Consider the following 24,418-nt stretch of genomic DNA (forward strand, 5'->3'; position numbering starts at 1 on the left):
CATCTTTAATTAATCTTTAATTAATAAATTATTAAAGCAATATACATATTGTATTTCATTAAATACTACATATAAACAATGCTTTCAATACTGTGTACATTTCATGATAAGAATACGGATGTTTAAGAGTGAAAGCACCTTTAAGTTATCTTAAGGGCCTTTAAAAAGGAGGTAAAGGGAGGCTAGATTTGTGCTGTTATCGTCTTATAAACTTTATGCTGTGTGATTAAGATATGTCCAACAGTAAAGTGAGATGAGATTACGGCCCCTTGAGGTATTGTTATCGCTGCTACAGTAGTGACCTAGCCCTGGAGATTCTGAAGAACAATCTATTAATCACCTAACAGTTCGAATGGGCGAGGATGCTTTTGCCCTTCCCTCATCCCCCTCCCTGCCAGATCTCTGTCTCTGACCCCCACTGTTAAATGATCAGACGGTAAATATGTTATTGCTTCATCCTGTGTTCATCCCCCTTCCTGCAAAACATAGCTCTCTAACCTCCTACTGGTCTTAAGGAATTAATCAATGGAGACACTGATGGGTTGGTATTAGCATCAAATAGCCCTTCTTTTGTCTTGCAGTTACAATAACCAATCCCCCAAAACAGGTCTGTGGGCCATCTTACCCAGGTATCACACCCCGCCAATTGTTTCACATCAAGAGGAAGACGGCGGATTGCTATTAAGTTCAAACTTTTGGTATGTTTAACTTAGAAAACCGGCAATGTTTGGAAGGTATCCGATCGCCCCCACCTTGTCATGTGTTTTGATAAACTGTGTTTTGTGATGGATTAATAACATAATGGGACATACTGGGAGTGAGTAACACTCAATGGGACAGAGATCAACATAGAGTAACATGAGTGACAAGATGAAAGTCGACTATGCAGCGGCATGGGGCTGGTTTTTGGGGTACCCTGCAGGAGCCCACAAGTAAACGATTGAACATCGAGTCTCGGCTCTATGGTCTATTTGGGACAACAGACTTGGCAAATGCACCTTGACCTGACTAATGCATCTTCTTCAATTAAAAAGTAGGGCTCATGGACGAGCGAAACGGCTACAGACCGGTGGCACTTCACTCAATATGAAGACCCTGGGGCTTTTAAAAAGGAGGTAAAGGGAGGCTAGATTTGTGCAGTTATCGTCTTATAAACTTTATGCTGTGTGATTAAGATTTGTCCAATAGTAAAGTGGGATGAGATTACGGCCCCTTGAGATATTGTTATCGCTGCTACAGTAGTGACCTAGCCCTGGAGATTCTGAAGAACAATCTATTAATCACCGAACAGTTCAAATGGGCGAGGACGCATTTGCCCTTCCCTCATCCCCCTCCCTGCCAGATCTCTGTCTCTGACCCCCACTGTTAGACGATCAGACGGTAAATATTTTATTGCTTCATCCTGTGTTCATCCCCCTTCCTGCAAAACATCGCTCTCTATTCTCCTACTGGTCTTAAGGACTTAATCAATGGATATACTGATGGGTTGGTATTAGCATCAAATAGCCCTTCTTTCGTCTTGCAGTTACAATAACCAATCCCCCAAAACAGGTCTGTGGGCCATCTTACCCAGGTATCACACCCCCCCAATTGTTCAACATCAAGAGGAAGTCGGCGGATTGCTATTAAGTTCAAACTTCTTGTACGTTTAGAAAAACACTTAGAAAACCGGCAATGATGCAGCACTGGGACTCAACAGAGGTGTTTATTCAGGTCTAAGCTCTCTATTCAGCCAGTGAACATTCAAGTGGTAGACATTGAGGTGGTACAAACGTACAAGTCCTTTGAGTAAAATACCGAAAGGGGCACAGCCAGCTCTTCTACCTAAGGAGGCTTGGGTCCTTTGACGTGTGCAGAAAAATGTTACGCAGGTTTCACCAGTCAGTGGTGGCAAGTGCCCACTTTTATGGGTAATGTCAGTCATCCCCTCCAAAACATCCTGTCAGCTCAGAGAAGCAGCCACAGTGGACGTTTTATCTCGCTGTGGTGCAGGACTGAACGGTTGACGAGATCCTTCGTCACCACAGTCACAGGCTTAAGTAATCAAACTACTCAGAGCGATTGGCCAAAATATTCCCACCGATCAATACACATCCTACTCTGATGCCTGCTACTCCTGCTCCAACATCCGTTTTCCCTGGAAAACAAGTCTTGTCAGGGAATCAAGTTGGTTTCTTAAAGTATAGGGACACAATGATTGTAGGTCATATGATCTGAGAGACAGAGCGGATGAAGATCCTAATCTGGCTTTACTCAGGTTCCCTCCGGACATAGCTAAAGGGCTTGTACCATGTACCATGTACCATGATGCATCCAAGAAAATACAAAAAAAAAAAACTTATGCCACTCGCCCGATAAACCCTGTGGCAGTTTCAAACAAAACGGAGACACCCAATAATGAAAAATCATCCCAACAATAATGATTAAACAATGACAAAAAAAGCATAACTACTACATGATAATGTGATGCAGTGATTTTAAGTCCTATACTGGTAAGGAGATCGTTTAATGAGTCAAAGTAAAGGTTCGCTGTCTGCAGCATTGGACTCCTTGATACACAGAAAAGGACCAGCATGCACCCAAGACCAGTAACGTAGATATGAACTATAAACGCTGCTGGTTACTCTTTAAGATAGGTGCGACCAGCATCGCGCCAATGACTACCAGTAATCAGTGATGTATTAAAGGAAGACAAAGATAGTGTTGCGCTGGTGGGGTCTGAGCCAACGGTATATACCGCATGGTTGGAACCCAACAGCTTTGCCGGTTTTGGATGTTTCAGCGCCAGTAGTCTAGGACAAACTTTACTGAGCTTTATCACCGTTGGGGAATCCAGAAGCTATTCAGAAAGTATCTTTCTACCACAGAAGCAATGACCTTGGCCAGCTATTCTTTTGAAACTTACTAGTAGTTTGAAACAAAGAGCACAACCTTTTCTGTGGCACTCCAATCTTGATTGTATACTTAAATTGTTCACAGACTGACTTGTAAGTCACATCTGATAAAAGTGTTGATTAAATGGCAAAATGTGAACGTAAGCAGCTAAACAAATCTGCTACTAGATTAACTACAAATCAGAGGATATTATAGGTTAATGTTGAAGGTTTTAAGTCATCTTAAAACAGGTCATTGCTATTAAATAATATGGCTGACAGGCCAAACCAATAGGGCACCAGCTGGTTGAGAGCTGGGTATAGCAGGCTCCAACTACACCATGTGGGTGTTACCTTGATCAGAAAGCTATTTCAGCTATGTGGAGTTGGTTAAGGTGGAACTGTGCAAACTCACCTCCGGTGTGTACAGAAAATCCATCAGGTTGTCACACATCAATCCTTGGCTAAATATAAGACACACGGATTGCCTTTTCTCTGTGAAACCTTGGAATTATTCATAAGAGCAGTTGACCATGGCCATAGTCTCTCCACCCCATCTCTGTCCCTCCCCTTTTCTCCCGTCACGTGACCTGGGTCGCTTCCTTGGAATCAGCAAATCGCCCAAATTTCCAAATAATTGATGTTCAGAAATCCAAACAGTGTTATCTGAACTGTGCATGAACTAGTACATACACATTGTTGTTAAGGAGATAATTATTAACCCAGAGCAGAGAAAGCTCTGGGACAAAATAAATGATTGGGAAAGTTTTCTCATGCAGTTTAATCGACTCTCTGCGCTCTGTGGAGCATGTTTACACAAAACCTTTTTATTTATGACACTTAAATGAAAATAAATATTTCTTGTCACTTTGTCAAACATTCCTATTGAGATTAATAAGACATTAACAATTGAGCCGTATTGATGTCTGAGTTGGTAAATATTAGATACAGGCCCCAGGTAATTTAGTTGTTCAATATTTGCAGGCTTGAAGTGGCCTACATAACGATGATTTACATTAACATCACATGATATGACACAAAGACATGACTTCCATGTCACTCCAAAGCCAGTAAACCGAGGACATGAAATCGTCCTACTTATCAGGCTGATTATCCACTTCATGGTCGGCTTGCCGGTCTCTGAGAAGCGCTCTGGTTGCCCTGATGACCATGTGATTGAGTAATGCCGAGACAGGAAGTAACTCACTGGATGCTAACCAAAATGCCAAGGTCAGTGAAAACTGGCACTTCCTGTATCCAAGCTGCTGCCGGCTGATTGGGTGGAACACGAGTTGCTGGCTCTCCATAGTTCTAGAATATACCAGATTTCTATGTTAAGTAAGTTCTAGTTCTATAATTATCCACATGTACGAAGGCCCGTTCTTGAACATATATAACTGTATACTTTCCTAACCTGCATTTATATTATAGGCTTCCTTCACCAACCCTAAAATTATTTAACCAACTGTGTCAATGAATTCTGTTTGGTACAGTCTTTTTTGTATGCATGTATTTGCTTGTAACGTTACCATAAAAGGTCAAACATCTTTTGAAGATTTATTTTTATGCACTGCTCCTGTCTGGTCGCTGCTTCCAGACAGAAGGATGGCTCGACAGACCTCGGTGAGACAACATAACCACTCATCTGAAGACTACAATCTGAAACCTGCAGAGGAGGAGAGCTGCTTTCTTTCACTGCCCTCTTCCTCTCATGTCTACCATGTGCTGTGTTCAACGGCTGAACCTAACAAACAAAGCGTCTTATCCCGACCGCACTGTCTGCGAGGCAGCAGCAGTTTGTCCCAAACTCAGATTTATTTAAAATAACAAAACTGAAATAAACAAAGAGAAAGGCGGTGAACTGCACGACCTTTGACCAGCTTGGCACTCTTCCACATTACTCTGGGGGCCAGAGTGTGTGGTCTGGTGTGTGTGTGTGTGTTCGGTGGCTATACAGAGCCCAGATTTCTACAAGGAACAGCAAAAACAAACCAAAACACACAATGTGATGCCAGACTAGCAAGAGAGCGCTGAGACAGCATAAATCCAGCATGGTAGCGGGGGGTGGGGGTGTGCCAAGAGGAGGGCGGGGGGGAGACAGAGTGTGGCAGGCAACAGTAAGGCCTGGTGTGGTGCTCAACAGCTGTGGAGCCTCAGCATTACAAAAGACTCTCCTAACCCAGAGGACTTCCTGTTTCAGTGACCTCCCCCCAAGAACCTCCTCCAAACGCCAACCATTAGGATATCAGTCAACACTGGAGCAGGCAGTCGGGGGATATGTCGACTTTTGATTGTGTTATTTGCAGGAATGGGCTCGCCAGCATGGATTGCAATATGGGTTAGGTTTCCATCTGGGATTAATAAAGAACATCTGATCTTATAATAACGGATTTCAGTGCTTCCCACGATGCTAGTCAACTGTTTAGAGCCCGAGCCATTGTTGTTTACTGTTTGGCTCAGAATCAATCACCAATCCAAACAACCAGATTCATGCACCAATCAAATCTAGCCACACTGGTTATCTAAATGCCATATCCAACTAGCTTTGGAGACTGGAGAGCCCATTTAAATAATGTGTTCAAACCATCTAGCCAAAGCCTGCATCTGGCATCATAATAACCTGGGTCTGGCCTGCCATGGAATACTGTAGCTACCGTGAAATACACTGAAGCTTACTAATAATTGCTTATCTTTTGTTACATAATGTAGACCTGGCCCAGGTCTGGTATGGGTTGGTCTGGTTCTGAACTTACACTGTGGATGACAGACGTCATGGCGTGGGTGTTGGGCTGGGGAAGGCTTGGGTCTGACATGTCTCTGCAGGATGGAGGGGTGGGGCAGCAGGAGCAGAAGTGATGGAGTTCTGTAAGCTTCTGGATCGGTGTGACTTTAGCCCTTCTCTTTCTCACTGGGACTCAGGCAGCTTTTGGGCAGCATAACCTAGGAAGAAAAGCAAAGACTTCAATACAGGTCGATACAGATTAAATCACTATGATCCAATAACACAACAACACATATTTGGTGCTCAGTATCTGTAATGTGCTTTGCTACCAAGATTACCAGTATACTGGGGCAAGACAAAACACAGAAGGACTCTGGTTTGATCTTATAAAATTGTCTTAATGATTGAGGGAGTATGTCCTAATGCTTTGTGTGCAAATCAAGACACATATTTGTACGGCGCTTAAATCAATATTCTATTCTCAGAGGGCTTCACAGGCCCACATGACATGATCCCCCCCCCCCCCCCCCCCCCCCATCACCACACACACACACGCAGATGCTAGGAGTGCCTAGGTGCCAAATGGGCAGACATATAATGGCATTGTCTTCATGATGCACAACAGTTCCGTGTCAATGAAACCGGAGAAGGCGCCAAGGCGTTCTTCGTGCCAAGGACAACAAAGCCTACAGTATTCCAGGACTGCACAATCATTGAATGTCAAAGGACTCCTCAACAACACAGAGTGTTCAAGAACACCACTGAATGTATTGACCAGGTTCTGGGAAGGAATCAATCCTAAGGTCTTCTAACGAAAGTAAATACCCATAACGTTTTCTGTAATGCCGTTAGGAGCCATTACAGGCTCATGTTAGGCCTCCAGGGATGCCATTTAAGGAGGACTGTTCCAAGACGGTGGCCCTGGATGAGGAGCCAGTAGCATGGTGGACCTCGGCCCAAATAAACAGAACAACTGGCCAAGACTACACATCTCACTGTGAGTTTTTTGTGGACACGCCAGTACAGATGACACTGTATACTTTGATTGCTCTCAGCCTCACTTGTAAGTCACTGGATCAAAGTGTCTGCTAAAGTATTTGATGTAAATGTGTTTACCAAGTGGTGGCACTGGTCACAGCCCAATGTCACAGCGCTACAAACGACAAGACGTAATCTACACCCGCAGGTCCATTGGGTCAGTGATCTAGACAGGCAGCAGTAGCTCCTCAGGCCCACCACCAACGTCATTAACAGACCAGACAGATAAGAGTTCTGATATAACATGGCCACTATCAACTGGGTGCTGAGCCATAAGTGGCTGTGTGTGCTGTTTCCCCCTGGATGTTTTACAAGAGGGCTTTAAGACCACGAAATCCCACACCTTATTGGACATCAAGAGCCCAATATGCTGTGGCCACGAGTATTTCAGGGAAGGGAATCAGGACAACAAATTACGGCAACCTTCCCTAAGGTTAAATTTTTTCCTTGCAATTAAGCGGCAAAACCTTTTAAAATTTCATCCATATTAAAAAAATTGATTCCTTGAAGTTTGCTACAACTCATTATAGCAACAAAAGCATGACTGAACGCATTTTAATAAATATATTACAAATATATTTTTACATTTAAGGAAAATAAGGGAAGAGTGGAGGGCATGTTATTTTTAGTTAAGTCAATTCAACCTTCAGATGGAAGTCGAACACAAGCTTATTACAGATTACATTTCCTCTCCAATACTTTCAGACATAAGAAAAACGAATGTAGAGCGGAAATATGATCAGGCTTCAAAGCTCAAGCAATGTCATCATGTCACTCCAGCCGACCGATATGAAGTACATTATAACCTAGAACAATGATAACAACATATTTTCTTGGCAGAATGATAAGTGGCGGCATGATTGCTGGGTTAAATAGATATCACAGAATCATCGGTTGTTAGTTTATGCACATGGAACAGAACAGTGAAAACAAAAGTATATACATATATATATTGACATCTAGACATACTTTGACAAAAATGTTTTAAGCTGATGCATAAAAATCAAATAAAATATGAGTGTTTGCATGACCATCGAGAATGCAATCACAGTCTTTTCAGAAAATGCACCATCTAGTTAAATTTGTCACTTCATGGCCTTTCCTATGAATGAACAAAGAACAACAAATTGTATCTGCACCCTCTAACCATGGATCATGTTATCTGGAAAGGTAGCATAACTCCACGGAGGCCGCTATCAAAGTCAAGCCTTTCCGAATCACAATTCCTTTGATGACCTTGGTCAAGTCTTCGCTCAGTTGCCACGTCTGCCACACAGCTCAATGAGAGATTTCTTCCTGGACTGTGTGGGACCATTAGGAGGCCTGCCGGGAGGACCAATCAGAACGAGGTGACATTCTGGACCACATCAGCTCATACTCGACTACAGAGGACGACCACAGCACCCATCTACTTACTCAATTGGACAGGCTCTGTAATCTGAATCCTCCTAGATCCTTTACTTTTACGAGGGGCTAAACCATCTCTCTGATATTGACGTTAACAACAAACAAAATGGCTGACAGGTCAAGGAAACGGGAGGGTTCAGGAGATGCTATAAATTTGACACTAGACACAATAGTAAAAATGAGTGTGTTGATGTAAGAAGAGGGAGCCGTCAATGCAATTGTGGAGAGAATAATTAAGACCGAATAGCTTCTTCTACTTGCTTGATATTACCAAATCTATCTATCTATCTATCTATCTATCTATCTATCTATCTATCTATCTATCTATCTATCTATCTATCTATCTATCTATCTATCTATCTTTCGCAACCTGAAAAAAACATTTGCAGAAATGTTTGCTGAAGATTACTGAATTTCCTTTGGATTGCATCACCGACATTGAAGTTACCAAGTTGACAGAGACAGTTTTTCTGTATGTTCTATGTAGCATCATTAATTGTAAGAGCGTGTGTCTCTAGTTGTCTGAGCCATAGTGTCGTTTTCAAACAATCTGTAACCACTATTCCTCTTCAATATTTTTCTCAAAATCAACATAAACTTCAACAATCTAATGGTAGTAAGAATATGGGGGGGGACAGCGGGCATCCCTGTGGTGTGCCTGTTCCCAGACAGAGAGGGTCAGATATCAGCCCAGATGCTTTTTCTGTAAAACTGTGTGATCCAAGACATGAATACTGGACCAGAATTGAAATGGCTTAGTACATCCATTATATTGCTGCTAGCAGCATGGGAGAGTTGACATTATGAGTTTATGCAATCACATTTCAAAATCTCTGAAGGTTGTCTGAGGATAACCTACCTCTCATGAACCTTCTCTGTTCTGGGGCATTAGACCCTGTATAACTGTATCCAGCCACTGTATTTAAATCATTTTATGGTCAACATTCTCGATGCAGAGTAGCGGATCCTTATCAATCTTTTTAAGAGGGTGATGATGGCCAGCGTAGGGGACTCGGTTTATTACATATTTTAAAAGCTGACTAAATTATGTCCTTGAATGAACATAATCTGTTTTAGAAAGCACCTGTAAAACTCAATGTGCAAACCTTTGCCTTCAGGGGATAGCTTTTATCAGTTCCACCTGAGGTTAAAAGTGTTGCATGCTCCAATTTCTTCTAGGTTTCCTTCATGAAGAGAAGCAGCATACACGGTCAACATACGTAATCATAGTCATGGAAATAACATTTTAGCATTAATGTGTTACTTGTGAGAGAATATAAAACAATTTTAGATGTTTAGGCCTACTTATGTATCACAAAGATAACAGGAGAGAAGAAAAAAGAACAAGACGTCCTTCTTTCCTGAGAGAAGCCTATATGTTGCGGCTTATTGTTAGCCCAATCCTGGGCCAGTTTGTTAAAGGTGCCATGGCATGGAAATCTCACTTAATGAGGTTTTCTAACATAAATATGAGTTCCCCTAGCCTGCCTATGGTCCCCAAGTGGCTAAAACTTGCGCTCGGTGTAAAACGAGCACTAGGTGTTCTGCTCGCCTTTGAAAAAAACTGAGGCTCAAGCGCGCTGATTTGGAATGTGGTTTCCTATGTCGTCACACTGCAGTAAGCTCCTCCCCTTACTCTTCCTGGCCCGCCCCTTCTTATTCTTCGTCGCCTTTCTCGCTGAACTGGATTAAAATGTCAAAGTGTACTACTCAAAAACCATGTAATTAGTGTTGTAAATAAACTCCCAAAGTTTTTCAAATCTTATTTGGAAAATAACTTCACATGGTGTGTCTTTTTACAATTTATTCGTTACCAGCATTCGTAGTGTTGATCAGCAGTGAAATAGTCCGCCAAAGACGTTGATGTCGCTTAGCAACCGAAGACGCTGGGGTTGACAAGTTACCGGACTACTACCATGCAAGTGAACGGAGCGTTCCAAGGCATTGAGAAGACCCGTGTAATAAAGGCCTATAATATTTCTGTGCTACCACTGTAGCATATTTAAACAGAATTCAAATTGTGCAAGGAATTATTTATATTGGTCTTTCTGACCGGGGACATTAAGAAATTCCGGTCTCCCTAATTTTTTCCCGGGTCAATGACCGGTAATAACCGGACAACGGAAACTCTATAAACCGACTAACTAACTTTCACTGTCAACACCGAACCCGATTTTCTCAAACAGAAGTTTCAAAATAAGATCTAGTAGTAAGTACGGGTAGCATAGAACTAACGTTAGCCAAGTGGGGGCTCCATGATTGCTAAATCTAATTAGAGAGGTAAAATTGCCATTAAGGAAGGAAAGCATAGTATGCCTTGCGACTGTGCTTCGTAGTATGCCTTGCGAAACCCTGTATGCCTTTCAAAACACCTCGTGATTGGTCGATGAAACACTACCAGGAACGCAGAGGTGCCTAAGCGCTGCCCGGCAACAATCCCCTTCTCCTCCTTGTCGCGGTTCAGTCTACTTCACATTGATGTGGACGTTGAAGAACCAGGAACATCAGAGAACCCAACGCGGTCGTTTGAGATTCATAATATCGGCTCACACAACTTTTTGCCGTGATAATATATATTATGATATAGATATCTATGTAGGCTATATGATATTATTTAGATATAGAGCTCCAGGACTCCCGTGTGTTCTAGAATATTTACAGGACACGGCTAAAGGCTGTGTGCGCCTCGCCATTGCGATGCATCCACTGTAAACAGAGCGCATGGTACCGTGGCTGCAAGCTGCTCAGAGCCACACCCCCACCCTCCTCCTTGACCCGCCTCGCTCCTCCTCATTTGCATTATAGCTACAGACACAAAAACAGCGCATTTGGGGGAAGCTCAATGTGCGACTGGCTCGGAGTGGCTGTAACTCTGCACCATTTCGGGAACGTCTTTGAATACTGTGTTAGTGGCCCCCTAATACCTATATTAAAGCATCCATAAAACAGCATGTCATGGCACCTTTAAGTATATAGTGTAAGGACTTCAAAATAAACCCTATTCTATTTCACCCAGGGGAGCACTTTCTTTCCCTCTTTCATATTTGGCCTGTAGACGCCTAAATCCAGTGTACCAGATATCTTTGTAGACGTAAAATACAAAGAAAAATACAAGATAAGCATTGGAATGAATTAGAGCTAAACATTGAACAACGTCCAGAGCTCAAGGCAGTCTGTTGCTTAAATGAAATAGGCCACAGTGGAAGCACTCCCAAACATTATGCTATCAGCTGGGTTAAAAGATTATTTTCAAAGCCCCTGGACGAGAATCAAGGTGAAGACAAGTCCCTCTCGATATTTTGTTACGATGCACTCCATGAATTTGGCTGCTGCTTCTTCTTCTGAACAGAACATTATGTCCTTATCTTATCTTAAATGTGCAGCGCATTTCTTGCACTTTGGGTACAGCTCTGTGGACATATCCATGCTGATGAAGATCTTGTGGCCATCGTGGTTTTGTTTGTATGAATGGCTAGGCCTAGAGTATTATCCCTCTCCCGGTCGTTGAAAGATTTGGCAATAATCCTTCAAGAAGGTTGACCTCCCTCGGACCCCCTGCTCGGGGTTCGACTTGGTGCGTTCAATCGTAGGTCAAGTTGGGAATTTATCTCGGCCCAGCATCTCTGGTGACGTTTGTCCAGGGAACTCTCCCATCTACTGGGTCCCACAACCTTCACATGCTCCCGTCTACCAGGACGCTATACCGGGAGACTCTGAGCCCAATTGCCAATTAAGGATTTACACTTAAATTGGCACGTCTGAAAAATGTACTGAATGAAAATAAATAGGCAACCTCACTTCTGAGATACGGTTTGATGTAAAAAAAAAGTACAAAAATAAATAACAATGATAACTTCACCTTTTATACTGAAAAAGGGTTCTGTAACAGTGGCGGAACTGCATTGTAGTAGATGACGGGATGCCTCAATATCCAACGGAGACCGACTATGTGGATAATGATAGAATGTGTTGTTCGACTGGCCGTGTTGTTCCAACCAACCTAAACTAGAATAACACAGAGCATGTGAAAAGTATTTTAAAGTGGGATTTAAATCCACATGCCCACAAGTTAAACAACACCACAGGCTCGTAACGTTGGCTCGATTTGTATTTTTAAACAATTCATGACATTCCAACACAGGGGGTGGGTCGAGGGCGAGTGACAAAGAAAGAGAGACAGAGAGAGCGAGCGGGCGAGCAGGATAGTAATTGAGCGAGCTAATGAGGGTAGGAGAGCAAGAGAATGCCTAGGAACAGGCGGTTAAAAAGGAGGTTCTAACCCCTACCCCCTGACCACGCTGCGGGATTCGGTCCACGTGGAGACCAGACCCTTGTTGTGGTCTGTCTGTGAGAGAACAGTAAGTGGCGCTGCCTACGAGTCAACACCACAGACACACGCACAGGGCGACCAGCACAAACTATCATTTAAAAAACAGTTAAGTAAGGGCCTCTTTTTAAACTGCCTGTAAAAATGCCTGACCAAAAATAGTAGCATTCGTCTTGGATGTTTTTGCAATAAAAAGTAAACCTCAGGGCTTGGTTCATTGAGACTCGAAGAAGCTTCTCTCCTGAGGAGATTTCGTGAGACACGCGTAGAGCCAGAGTGTAGGAAATGTTATTCCATTCATGGTGCCAATAGTGGCCTGATTGCTCACCGCAGATCGAGTGCCCTCGTCTTCACCAGGTTTATCTAACCCCAAACACCATTCTGCTGCCTTCTTTCAACCCCCCTCTATTCATTCATCCATAGGACAGGCACCATTGATAGGAGCTGATGTCCTTAGCATAGAGGAAAATAGAGCAGCAACTTGATGATGACCGCACAAGCATTATCAGTTATCATTAGCACAAGAAAACGCAAAGGTCCTCATAACACAAAACAAAATAAATACAAAGTAGACGAGAGGACTGCATGGTTGTACCCACACAGTGAGCAGAGCAGTGAGTGCTTTGAAGAACTGCAAAATAAGAATTACTGCTCTTTGAAATGGAACTGGTATTTAGCAAACCATTGCTATAAGCAAAGCTTATAAATCCTCTAAACCAGGCATGACAGAAGGTAACCATAACCCTGACCCAGAAGTTAGATGGATGGGCGGAAGAGAGGTCGGTGGGTAACCACACACACACACACACACACACACACACACACACACACACACACACACACACACACACACACACACACACACACACAAGGACCAAGCCCAGACCTGGGGAGCCATGTTCCAGTTCTCCTCCCTGTCGACCAATCTCCTCAACAACTCCACGCCCTTCTGTCACCAGCCTTCACTCCACCTTCCTCCCAAGCCTCCACGCCACATCAACCTCTGCCAAGCCACTGGCCCACGCCATTCTCCCTCCCATCCCTTCTCTACCTCAACCTCTCTCCCCATCCCTTCTCTACCTCAACCTCTCTCCCCATCCCTCCTCTACCTCAACCTCTCTCCCCATCCCTCCTCTACCTCAACCTCTCTCCCCATCCCTTCTCTACCTCAACCTCTCTCCCCATCCCTCCTCTACCTCAACCTCTCTCCCCATCCCTCCTCTACCTCAACCTCTCTCCCATCCCTCCTCTACCTCAACCTCTCTCCCCATCCCTCCTCTACCTCAACCTCTCTCCCATCCCTCCTCTACCTCAACCTCTCTCCCCATCCCTTCTCTACCTCAACCTCTCTCCCATCCCTCCTCTACCTCAACCTCTCTCCCCATCCCTCCTCTACCTCAACCTCTCTCCCCATCCCTTCTCTACCTCAACCTCTCTCCCCATCCCTCCTCTACCTCAACCTCTCTCCCATCCCTACTCTACCTCAACCTCTCTTCCCCCAGGCTCCATATCAACCTCTCTCCCAAGACTCTACTCTACCTCAACCTCTCTTCCCCCAGGCTCCAGATCAACCTCTCTCTCAAGCCTCTACTCTACCTCAACCTCTCTTACCCCAGCTTCCACGCCACATAAACCTCTCTCCCCAGCCTCAACTCCACATAAACCTCTCCTTAGCCTCTATTCCACAGCCTCCACTCCACATAACCACGCGTTCCAATCTCAAAGGGCCCCCCATTATACGAAACCCCCTGACCCTGAGATGGGAAGAAATACAGAAGGGAGATCCCTCCATCCAGGGACGTTGAGTAGGGCAATAGGGTATCTAGAGTATGGTAGCACAAAACAAAACATCAGCCACTCTATGTCAACCCCATTTCTGTTCAACTGGTGAGAAAACCTCTAAAATAAACTTTCTGGCAGTTATTAGGCTTACCTGTTGCAATTAATTGTTTTTAAGATGTTCATTTTGAGAATCACATTTTGAGAATCTTTGAGCATCAATCTTTAAGCAAAATGCATCATACAAATACAGAGCAAATTAATATCGTAATCACTCCTAAAGTCAACTTTACCTTAGTCACCTTACAACAACACTCACACAAACACACAGCCCCCCGTCTGCATTCCACATATCATTTTAAGGCACTGAATTAAAACATGTAAACGAGTGTCAGCAGGTGGTGGTGGAAGAGACCAGTAGAAGGGAGGGGAGCTTGTGAAGGGTTATGGACCGGCTGGGTCGGTGTCTCCCTTACCTTGGATTACTGAAGACGGAGCAGCGCTGGCATCGCTGAGCAGCTCTGAACTCTGCTGTGGAGAGAAAGAGAGGGAGGGAGAGAGCGAGTGAGCAACGATCAGAGTTCAAGACCAAAGCAAACAGAGATCGAGAGCGGTAGGTTAAACGCCGGCTCGCAGAGCGGAGTGTCCTCTCAGGCGCAGCATAGTGTGATAAGAGCAGCCTTCTTCCTCAGGGCTTCCTCTTCCCCTCTGCTGACAGGACCATGTGACCACCACACACACACTGAGTCAGCATACTCATACACTGACTCAAACACCGATTTGGAGAATAATCAATAAACCCACACGCACACACACACACACACACACACACACACACACACACACAAATAAACGAGATTGACATAATATAAATTACCGGTTGACTCATCCTGTGACTAAATCTCTGGACAAACCTTGGCACCCCTTAGGTAAATACAGCTATGTATTGAAATTATGTAAAAGTATATTACAATTTAACTATGCTAGTTAATGATAAGCTCTGACTTATGTCTGATTCACACCAAAATTGATACTGATACACATGTATGGTAAAGGAGAACCGCAAATGTTTTTGCCACCACTGCAATTATGCAACCAGGAAATAGATTCAAACAAAGCCACAACTCACTCAAATCCTTTCATTCTTTCATATGAATTAGGAAACATCATCTACTTACCAAACCTGCACTTGCAGACAAAGACAATGACAGATCGCTGCCTATTAGCTGTCTACATGGTCCCAAAGCCTGGCTGAATATCCTCAGTGTCAACCCAATGGAACCCCACGTTAACACCAAATTAACCTGTCAGCCCTCCTCTTTCCGCTGCCAACTCACCCCCTTCTGAGAAGATGTGGTGGAAGAGAACTATAGTCGGAACCACAGAACCACACCACAGAAAACAACAAATAACTAAAGAATCTCAGAAATCCATGTTCAGCTCCTGGTACTTAAGTTTAAAGGCTTTCAATAACTGCTGATGGCATTCTATTACACATCAGTGACTTAGCAGCACATAGTCAATTACACCCTAATCCTACGCTATGAATGGATGAGGTGGAGAGCCTTTCGATGTGGTAGACGATGGCTCAGAGATCAATAAATAATTCTACTATCTAAATCCAGAAAATAATTTAAGCGTCTGACGTCGGTTCAACACACAACCCTACAATAATCAATAGCGAAGTCAGCGGACCAAAGGCAGTCCTTTAATCTAAAGGTGTTGCTTAGCACTGGACCAAGTAACCAGGCATTCCACGCTGGCTTAGAGAACACGTGTAGTACTGGCATGCACCACGGCAGGCTGACAAGGGGTGTGTCTGTGGTTTAGTGTTTACCTCGCCTTTGATGATGGTGCCACTGAGAGTGAGCACCCGGTCTGGTGGTGAACAGATAAAGCTATCCAGGGGGTATTAATTTACGTCATGATGCTATAATGTTGCTAAATTGGTTCTTGTATAATCCCAGTGTAACGGAAATATTATACACTTACATTTAGATTGTGCTTTCTGAAGTACTCAAAGTCCTTCCCCATAACAAAGTAAACACATACAGTTGAGCTGAACATATATTTTAAGATTTGCATGTCTATTTTGCTAGGTGTGTGTGGCCCACAGTGCCTAGGGTTGGGACAGTATGGGTATTTTTCTTCCCATGTTGAAAATAGACCTGCGGTTTGGTCTCTCTCTCTCTCTCTCTCTCTCTCTCTCTCTCTCTCTCTCTCTCTCTCTCTCTCTCTCTCTCTCTCTCTCTCTCTCTCTCTCTCTCTCTCTCTCTCTCTCTCTCTCTCTCTCTCTCTCTCTCTCTCTCTCTCTCTGTGAATAGCAGTTAAGTGTTGAGAAGTCCTTGACCAACAAGGTTAGCGGACCGTCAATAATGATGACTACACAATATTTTAAATTTCATACCGCATACCATATGCACATTTTTCCCCTTCAGCAGGAAAAAAAAACACAAAATGTGTATACTAAATTTGTGATGACGGTTATGAGCTCAGCCCCGCAGTGGGCATCACATGACTCTCCCGCAAGATTTTTGTGGGTAAACACTCGCACACAGCTCGCCAGCAGATCCATGCTGAGCCTGAGGCATTTCTTTATCCAGACCCTGATCTGATAATAGCATTATCCACAACCCAAACACAGGCGACTATAAAGATTGATCAGAATGTAGTGTGGAAAGTCTGTTTTTAAACAGTGACCAATGCACATAAAGTGTATTGCGTGTCCTTGGGCCACGCAATAATGGAAAAAGCTGGATTTCTTCTTCTGCTTTTCTGCTGCATAGTTTCAACTGCGTCACAGTCTGTACCTGCCCCCTCCACCTACGGCCAGCTCTGGGGTATATTTATCTGGAAAAACACCCTTTTTTGACTCACGTGGTGAACTTCAGCTTCCTGTTTTGGAATTGTAATGTTTTGAAAAAATGGCACATGCTATTAATACAATTTAAAAAAAATAGATTTATATATTATTTACTCCCCTTCAACATGAGTTATATTGTATCATCCTTATCATTAAGTAAAAGCATACTAAAATGTATCGTGATATCTGAAATAATGCAAGAAAGAACTTTCTATACACTTCAGAGGATGTTCATCTGGACTGCTTTGAATAGGTACGAGTAAGTATTAATTTTAAGTACATAGCTGATGTGTACATTAGTAGATGTGTAGAGTAGTGACAGCTGGTTGATGGCTGCGCAGCACTGCCTGGAGCAGTCGGTCTAAACCTTCATACGGCAGCAATGCGATTCATATATTTTCGATGGACATGATAATCCATTTTCAAGCACAAATAACCATCGTTGGCTGGTTAATGCTGCGGTTAAATTGAAAGATTTGGCTCATAAATCATTATAAAATAAATGGGTAGGTTTAAAGAAATAGTAACACACATAAGTTTTGTCTTGGGTTACTCTTTACAACTAAATTAATCGTTAGATTAACGACTATGTAAACAAGTGATTGTTGCAGCCATAGCTTGTGGCCCTATCCTTGTGACATAGTTGTGTGTTTGAACCCAAACAACATCCGGCACAGTGAAGTAGTTCAGTAGTAGTGTGTTTGCGGCTATGAAGTATTACGTAATCTGTTAAAGGGACCTTTATCCTATTTTACATCAAAAATGTACCGACAAATATCTAAAGCTTTTAAGCCAAAAATCTCTGAGGAGTTCAGCGGCAAATTAGGCGTCTCCATTGGAAAAAGGTTGGGAAACCCTAGCTTTCAGCCGGGCTCTGATGAGACCGAGCCCGGCTAGGACAGGACCCCGAGGTCCTGTTTCTGATGCAGCTGCCCTGTTTACTGATCTCTATGGTGACTGGACGGTGTTGATAGTTCTGCCTGGCGACAAGCCCTCCTGCTGGAAATAGCTCTGGTGGCGTGTTGGCTCGGGCTACTAGGGGGGGACTCGGGTTGGAGGGGTTCCCCTGAGCCTCTGCCCCGTACTGGGCTCCCCGAGGAAGATGTGAGGACTCGCTGTTCACATGTCAACATACAGTGGCTAGAACACAGCCATGGCAAAGATGATGAGGGGTTGACAGGTGAACGCTTTTAAATGGCAGTACTTTTATCAATGTAGCTTCCTGAAGGCATATGACACTAACTCAGTATCTCACTAATCATCTCTCACACAATGTCACTAAGATCAGAAACAAAGTATCATCTACCAACCAAACACATCAACCTCATAGAGTTCTGGCTAGCTAGGCGGTTCAACTCCCGGCTAAAAGTTGCTAGGTTTGCTCCCTAATATGCAGTGTCTACCAATGTTCCTAGAGGAAGATGCTCTAACCACTTCCTGTAACTGAATCACTGTAAGTTTCTTTCGATCGACGCGTCTACACTAAATGGTAAACAGTAAACAGAGCTATTTACTAAATGCTAAATAGTAGTCACCACTTTGTTTTATGATTAATTCCGCCATGGAGGGCAGGATAAACAGAAAGCTGCCTGGGAGACAGGCATTTATTTGTGGATATTTACTCAATAACAACTTATAATTGTTTACCCTTTTTCCCGGGGCATAACAGGCTTTTGCAGATGAGCAAGAAGACAAAAACAGCAGCTATTTCAAACCACCCCTACAGACCTATTCTAGCCAATACAGCTCTGTACAACAATCCAAATGCTCAAGGGTTCATTTTTAAACAGCATCTTGGGATGGACTCTTGGCCAATGCTAGTGGCTGTGGAAGTGGAGTCCAAATCCTTGGCCTGAGCCCTGTGATACAGCAACTGTTTGGGGCTGCAGAGGGATGAGCAGACCAGCTGGAGGGATCTTCGTGAAGGGCCATCTATTGTCCTCAAGGTCTAGAAACGACCATGACATCACCCTTCTGGACTACGGGGTTGTAGATGGTAGATACCAAAGGTTTGGGTTGAGCTATTATTGTTGGGTCAACTGTAAATACAATGGTGCGTGACTTGTGATTTTGCATAATTACATGAATCATTCTGTTGACTAGGGTTTGGATTAGCAATGGGCCTTTGAAAACAACCATTCAGAACACTAATGTAGTTAGCAACAAGGCTAGCACACTTTGCAGATTATGTGAAGAGTGCATTCTTGCTTCCAGAGCTTATCTTGCGATCTGAGGTATTTCCAAGTAAAACAGGACATTAGGGTGGGACGATAAGTAGGAGGGATGTGATTGGGTCCTTCAGCAATTGATTGGCATAAGAGGGTGTATACCTATGTTGTTATTGGAATGTTATGTTGATGCTTAGTTCTGTTATACCAGCTCGACATAGGTGAGGCAATCACAAAAAAAAAGGGTCCATATTTGTTTTTGCCATCTTTTGTTGATTGGATATTTTCGAGTTTAATTTATTTTCCATGTACCACGTTCCAAGCTTTTTCAATGTGCTTAACATACCATCATAACGATTTACTAAAAGTAATTCAGAGACATTACCTTACGGAGCAGTTGGGGGGGGGGGGGGGGGGGGGGGTAGAGCATTTGGTGGGGCATCTCCAGGACGCCTACAGGTAGTCCAACACCCTGACCCCAAGACTACTCATCAGTAGAACAAACGAGTTGCACCATTCAACAGCGATCATTCCAACATCGCCATTGGCCTTTCAGTTGCCCGATGGTTAACCTTAGCCGCTATGGTGCTTGGGCGTGTCTGCCACCTGATCAGGTAGCACCTACGTTACAAAAGGTCCAGGTAGACTCTCATTAAGTGGTGTTAAGGATACCGGTGGTACAAAAGGTCCAGGTAGACTCTCACTAAAGTGTTTATGCACCGCTTTGCACCTCTCTGTTCTTCCAACCCCCTGTGGCCCTGTGGGGCCAGCGATGGGAAAGGAACCCAACACTCCAGACTTTGCTTTCACAGTTACTTAAATGGGTGATAACATACAGTTTTGTCCAATTTGGACAATGATGGTGTTGTGATTTTTCCAGATAAAGATAAATGGGCCAAACATCTGCAAACCACAACCAATAACTCAAAACCAGAAAATCTAACGTCCAAGAGCTATTTCCTTAGACAGCGATTGATCATGTAAAACAAAACCTGATTCAAATATATTTCCTTTCACAGTACCACTGACCTGGCCCTCTATCCGTGGATCTGGAAAGTGAAGTTGTGTGATTGCAATATAGAAGACTGTGCTATTTGCAGACAAGAGCAATTGCATTCCTCCAGACGAGAAACTATAAGAACACTATAAGAACAGAAAAACCATGAAGCATTTATATAAACATGAAAGACTACTGCCACTGCTCTGTATGCTGCCAGATGAACATAAAACCAAACAGTTCTCCAACAAAGCCAAAGTTTTGGGGTGTAAACAGGATTTCCAGCTGGACTACTGTAGAGCGGCTGCTCAAACAGTGGTGGGAGAGACAATGAAAAGAGACTTTAACATATGCCTGGAAAGTTGGATAAGACAGAGGTTGTGGAATCCACAAGCAGTCTCCGAGACCTTCACTGCGCCCTCGCTTTGGGCCTCTGAAGCTCATCAAGAAGGCTTTGTTAAATAGACTTAAGGCTTTTGAAATTGAGAATAGACTATCATGAATCCAGCAGTATTACACGGAGAGTGTACACGTAAGTGGTTAGGACATGTTTATCAGCAACAGGTCCTTAAGGTGCCAGAAGAGTGGTGAGAGGATGAATAGAGATGGAAGCTAGGGGTTAGAGAATGAATAGAGACATGCTGTTAAGGAGCGGGTAAAGGTAACACCTCTTGCTTACAGGGAGACTTAGGCGATCCTCCACTTACATGGAGGATTGCTTGAAGTACCTTTCAGAATACCCTAGCAGCATGATTGTCATCGTTTGTGATGCTTAGTCATGCTACCTACAAAATGGTCACTAATGCCATTCTCTCAATATGAAGTAGAAGGACAGTTTAAGGACAATGTGGGGAGGGGGGAAGAGAAAATAGTCAGAAGATACAGAATGGAGAGAGTGAGACAGAATGGAGAGATAGGGGGAGAGAGACAGAATGGAGAGACAGAAAGAAAAAAAGAAAGAGGGAGAAACATTGTGCCTTGCAAAGGTGCTTACACATTGTCCCAACAAATACCGTCAGGCCAGTGTGCAGTAGAGTGACGGATCAGTGTGCCAGACTTGGTGGTGCTTGTTGGCTTTGGTGGGATGAGTGTGTCTGACCCTATATTATTCATCTTATTACCGAACCCTCATTGTATAAAATCAAAGAACAGGGTAAGAAAGACAGTAAAAGAGAGACAGACAGAGAGAAAGAAAGGCAGACAGACAGACAGAGAGAAAGAAGGGCAGATAGACGAAGAGAAAGAAAGGCAGGCAGGCAGGCAGGCAGGCAGGCAGGCAGGCAGGCAGGCAGGCAGGCAGACAGACAGACAGACAGACAGACAGACAGACAGACAGACAGACAGACAGAGAAGCAGCATGAAGCCCATGTATAATCAGATGATTGAGCCGTCAGACCTCTTGTTGCAGACTGTTAAGCGACCCATCGCTTTACTGCTGCCAAAGCACTGCTAATTAAACACCACTTAGCTAGTCCAGCAGCCACACAATACTACACTACAAGGTTCACTGTTACGAAGGGTAACTAGGGGTTCACCTTGCTCAACTTTATAGCGACTTCATTACACTGAATTAGGCCTATATGTTGTGTATAATAAGCCTGTATCAGACAAAAAAGTCAACACTTTTTTTTCAGATATTCCTCTTCCTAATTAACTAACTACTAGAGCTGTCAAGCGATTAAAATATTTAATCGTGATTAATCGCATTAATGTCATAGTTAACTCTAATTAATCGCGATTAATCGCAAATTCTTTTTCTATGCTAAATATCCCTTGATTTTTTTGTCCCATAATTCTTCTCATTTTAATTCTCTTATTAACATGGTGAAGTGCATCGGCTTGCCTTGTGCAAATGATTTTTTATTTATAACAACATTGGCATATACACTGATCAAAACAGGACGATACAAAAAAAGAGCCTATAGTGCAATTAAACGACTGCTTTGAACAAATGTCATTCGAACATAGCAGTCAGGCTACTGCTTCTTTGTTTTGAGCCAAAGAAAAAAAATAAAAGTTTTTTTTTTTTTATAAAATAATTGCGTTAATCGCGCGATAAAAAAATTAACGCCATTAAATTTGGGTTGCGTTAACGCCGTTAATAACGCGTTTAACTGACAGCTCTACTAACTACACAATGAATTATCGCAACTTGAATTTATTACTTCATGAAAATAAATGATTTATATTTAATTATCTTACCATGAAAGGGACATGAAAAGACTTTGGATAAATAAATCTCATACTGAAACCTGACTGTTGGGGCTTTCCTGGATGACCCAAGAATGTAATTATGTCTGTGGATAAACCTCTAGGTGTATTTATCTGTCAAGGTAAGCATCAGGAAGTTAATATATAAACAATGTCCTCAATGTTCAATCCAAGTAATGAGCATGAAGCAAGGCGAATTGTGTTGCGAAATATGCGTCACGGTAGGCTTTCAAGTACCAGAAGTCTACAGACACAGAGGTGGTCTGTTGTCCAGACCGGTCCCTTGACGACAGGTTGTTTTACTTTGTCTGGCCAAGAGAACATAAAGCAACTGAGCAGAGATGATGATAAGAGTAAAGATGAGAAGACTTCCCTCCAAAAGCTGAATAGTATTGCATAACAGGTACAAATGCAAAATATGTATTTTATGTGTTAGCAAAGGCAGACTAACACCAAGACTAGGTTTAAGATGCTGTTATTTTATTGGAAATAAAGTGAGACAAATGGCCGTGATTTTTCACAGCAGGCAGCAGTTATTCTCGTGGTGTAGATAAGGAAGATCCCACAGGCATCCTTAACCGTGTCCGTTCTTGTATTCACGTGGCGTATTTTAATTTCTCGGTTATCTCTAATGATGACGTTGTCGGTCATCTCTCAAAAAAACTTTATTGACAATAGGATACTGGCCACTGTTCAGGTGTTTTTCACCTGTGCGTAAGGGAATGTATCAAAAGTATATTTGTATTCTTCTACTACTACGCCATGGGGAATATAAACAAAAGGGATCGTGTTGTCTCGTAAGAAAGAAATGAATGAATGAAAAGAGACGTGGCCACGCCCCCTTAAATGCCACAAACCTTTTAATCGTTCTGGATAAAATAAATGAAAACAAGACATGCCTACGTTTAGATTTGAGTAATCATTTTTGTCTCAAACAGAGATTTGGTTTGGGATTTGGCGCATCCAACCGCTGTTTAATTCTCACAATCATGAACCGTATAAGCGCTGTCTGGCATCACAGGCTTAATTGTATCCAGGAAACCAACTTTTAACTACCAAGCCGTTTCTAGTCGATTTTCTGAAACCTTGGCTGGCAATATCACGGAAAGAGTGAAGTCATCCCTTACTGGGCATTGCATGCATGCATGAATCCAAGTGGTACTGGGATACAGTAACGCCGCCTGTGTTAAAGTCCCCGTTTACAGTCCGTTTAACATCAGTGAAATACCTGCTCCTCGAAGCAGGAAAACAACACGATGAAATACCGAGGAGCTAGCACTATGAAACACAACCGTTGATCGGAACATTTGTACTTTGTGGAGTATTTTTTTTTATGTACTTACCCCGTACTGACTGAATGACTTGCTCGCTGCTTCCTCTAGCGAGGACTTAATGCGCGTGCGTACGGAGTGATTCATATTTGAGATGTGCGCGAGGAGCGAGGGCGGGGACGCGAGCCTCAGATACCGTTAGCTGAACATTCCTCTGACATGTTCCCCAAGTTCCACGTAGTAACATAATAGTAACCATTTAAAGTCCCCAAAGTCTAATAAGTAACGCAATTAACCGCCGCCGTATATACAGTAACGACATCTCGAACCATTACTCAAACAGTAATGCTTCTGACAGGTTGTCTTATAAACTGCAATGTAATGTCGACGAACAAAATCAAACGTAGGAAAAAAACAATGCAATTGAGTTAATTTGCATACGTTTGTAACAGCTTTTCACTTTATAACTTTACATTATCTTCAGCAAACGACCGAAACGTATATTACGTTCACCGCCGGCAAATATAAACGGGCTTAGGGCGACATCTGGAGTATTCCTCCTACAATTGAAACCAATGCAGGTAGCAGAAAATACATTTAGGACGGTCAAATAAGCGACGTTTAATAGCAAAATGTTTGATAGATTCTGGCAAATAATCGAAATTGGACGAAATAAAACCGCTACATACCCACGAGGGACTAGTTGCGTTGTCAGTCTCTGTCAGTCACATGGCTGTTGTTTGTGGGCGTTTACCGCAATGG

At 43.1% G+C, this 24,418-nt stretch overlaps 1 protein-coding gene across 6 annotated transcripts in view; it reads right to left on the reverse strand.

Moving 5' to 3' along the window:
• Window positions 1–24,385, reverse strand: part of slc4a2b (solute carrier family 4 member 2b) — a 48,825-nt gene extending 24,440 nt beyond the window's left edge. The window contains exons 1-3 of one of the 6 annotated variants that reach the window (XM_030348760.1): window positions 24,346–24,385; window positions 14,623–14,677; window positions 5,627–5,813 (exon numbers count right to left, since the gene is read on the reverse strand). In XM_030348760.1, coding sequence (XP_030204620.1) covers window positions 5,627–5,686 — 60 coding nt within the window. In that variant the 5' untranslated portion in view covers window positions 5,687–5,813; window positions 14,623–14,677; window positions 24,346–24,385. Of the gene's footprint in view, window positions 1–3,288; window positions 3,343–5,626; window positions 5,814–14,622; window positions 14,860–15,324; window positions 15,474–23,728; window positions 23,826–24,345 lie in introns of those variants that run through there. The other 5 variants (XM_030348759.1, XM_030348761.1, XM_030348758.1 and 2 more) reach the window with 5 other exon arrangements.
• Window positions 24,386–24,418: the final 33 nt, after the last annotated feature.

This window comes from Gadus morhua, chromosome 23, assembly GCF_902167405.1.
Source record: "Gadus morhua chromosome 23, gadMor3.0, whole genome shotgun sequence".
NCBI lineage: Eukaryota > Metazoa > Chordata > Actinopteri > Gadiformes > Gadidae > Gadus > Gadus morhua.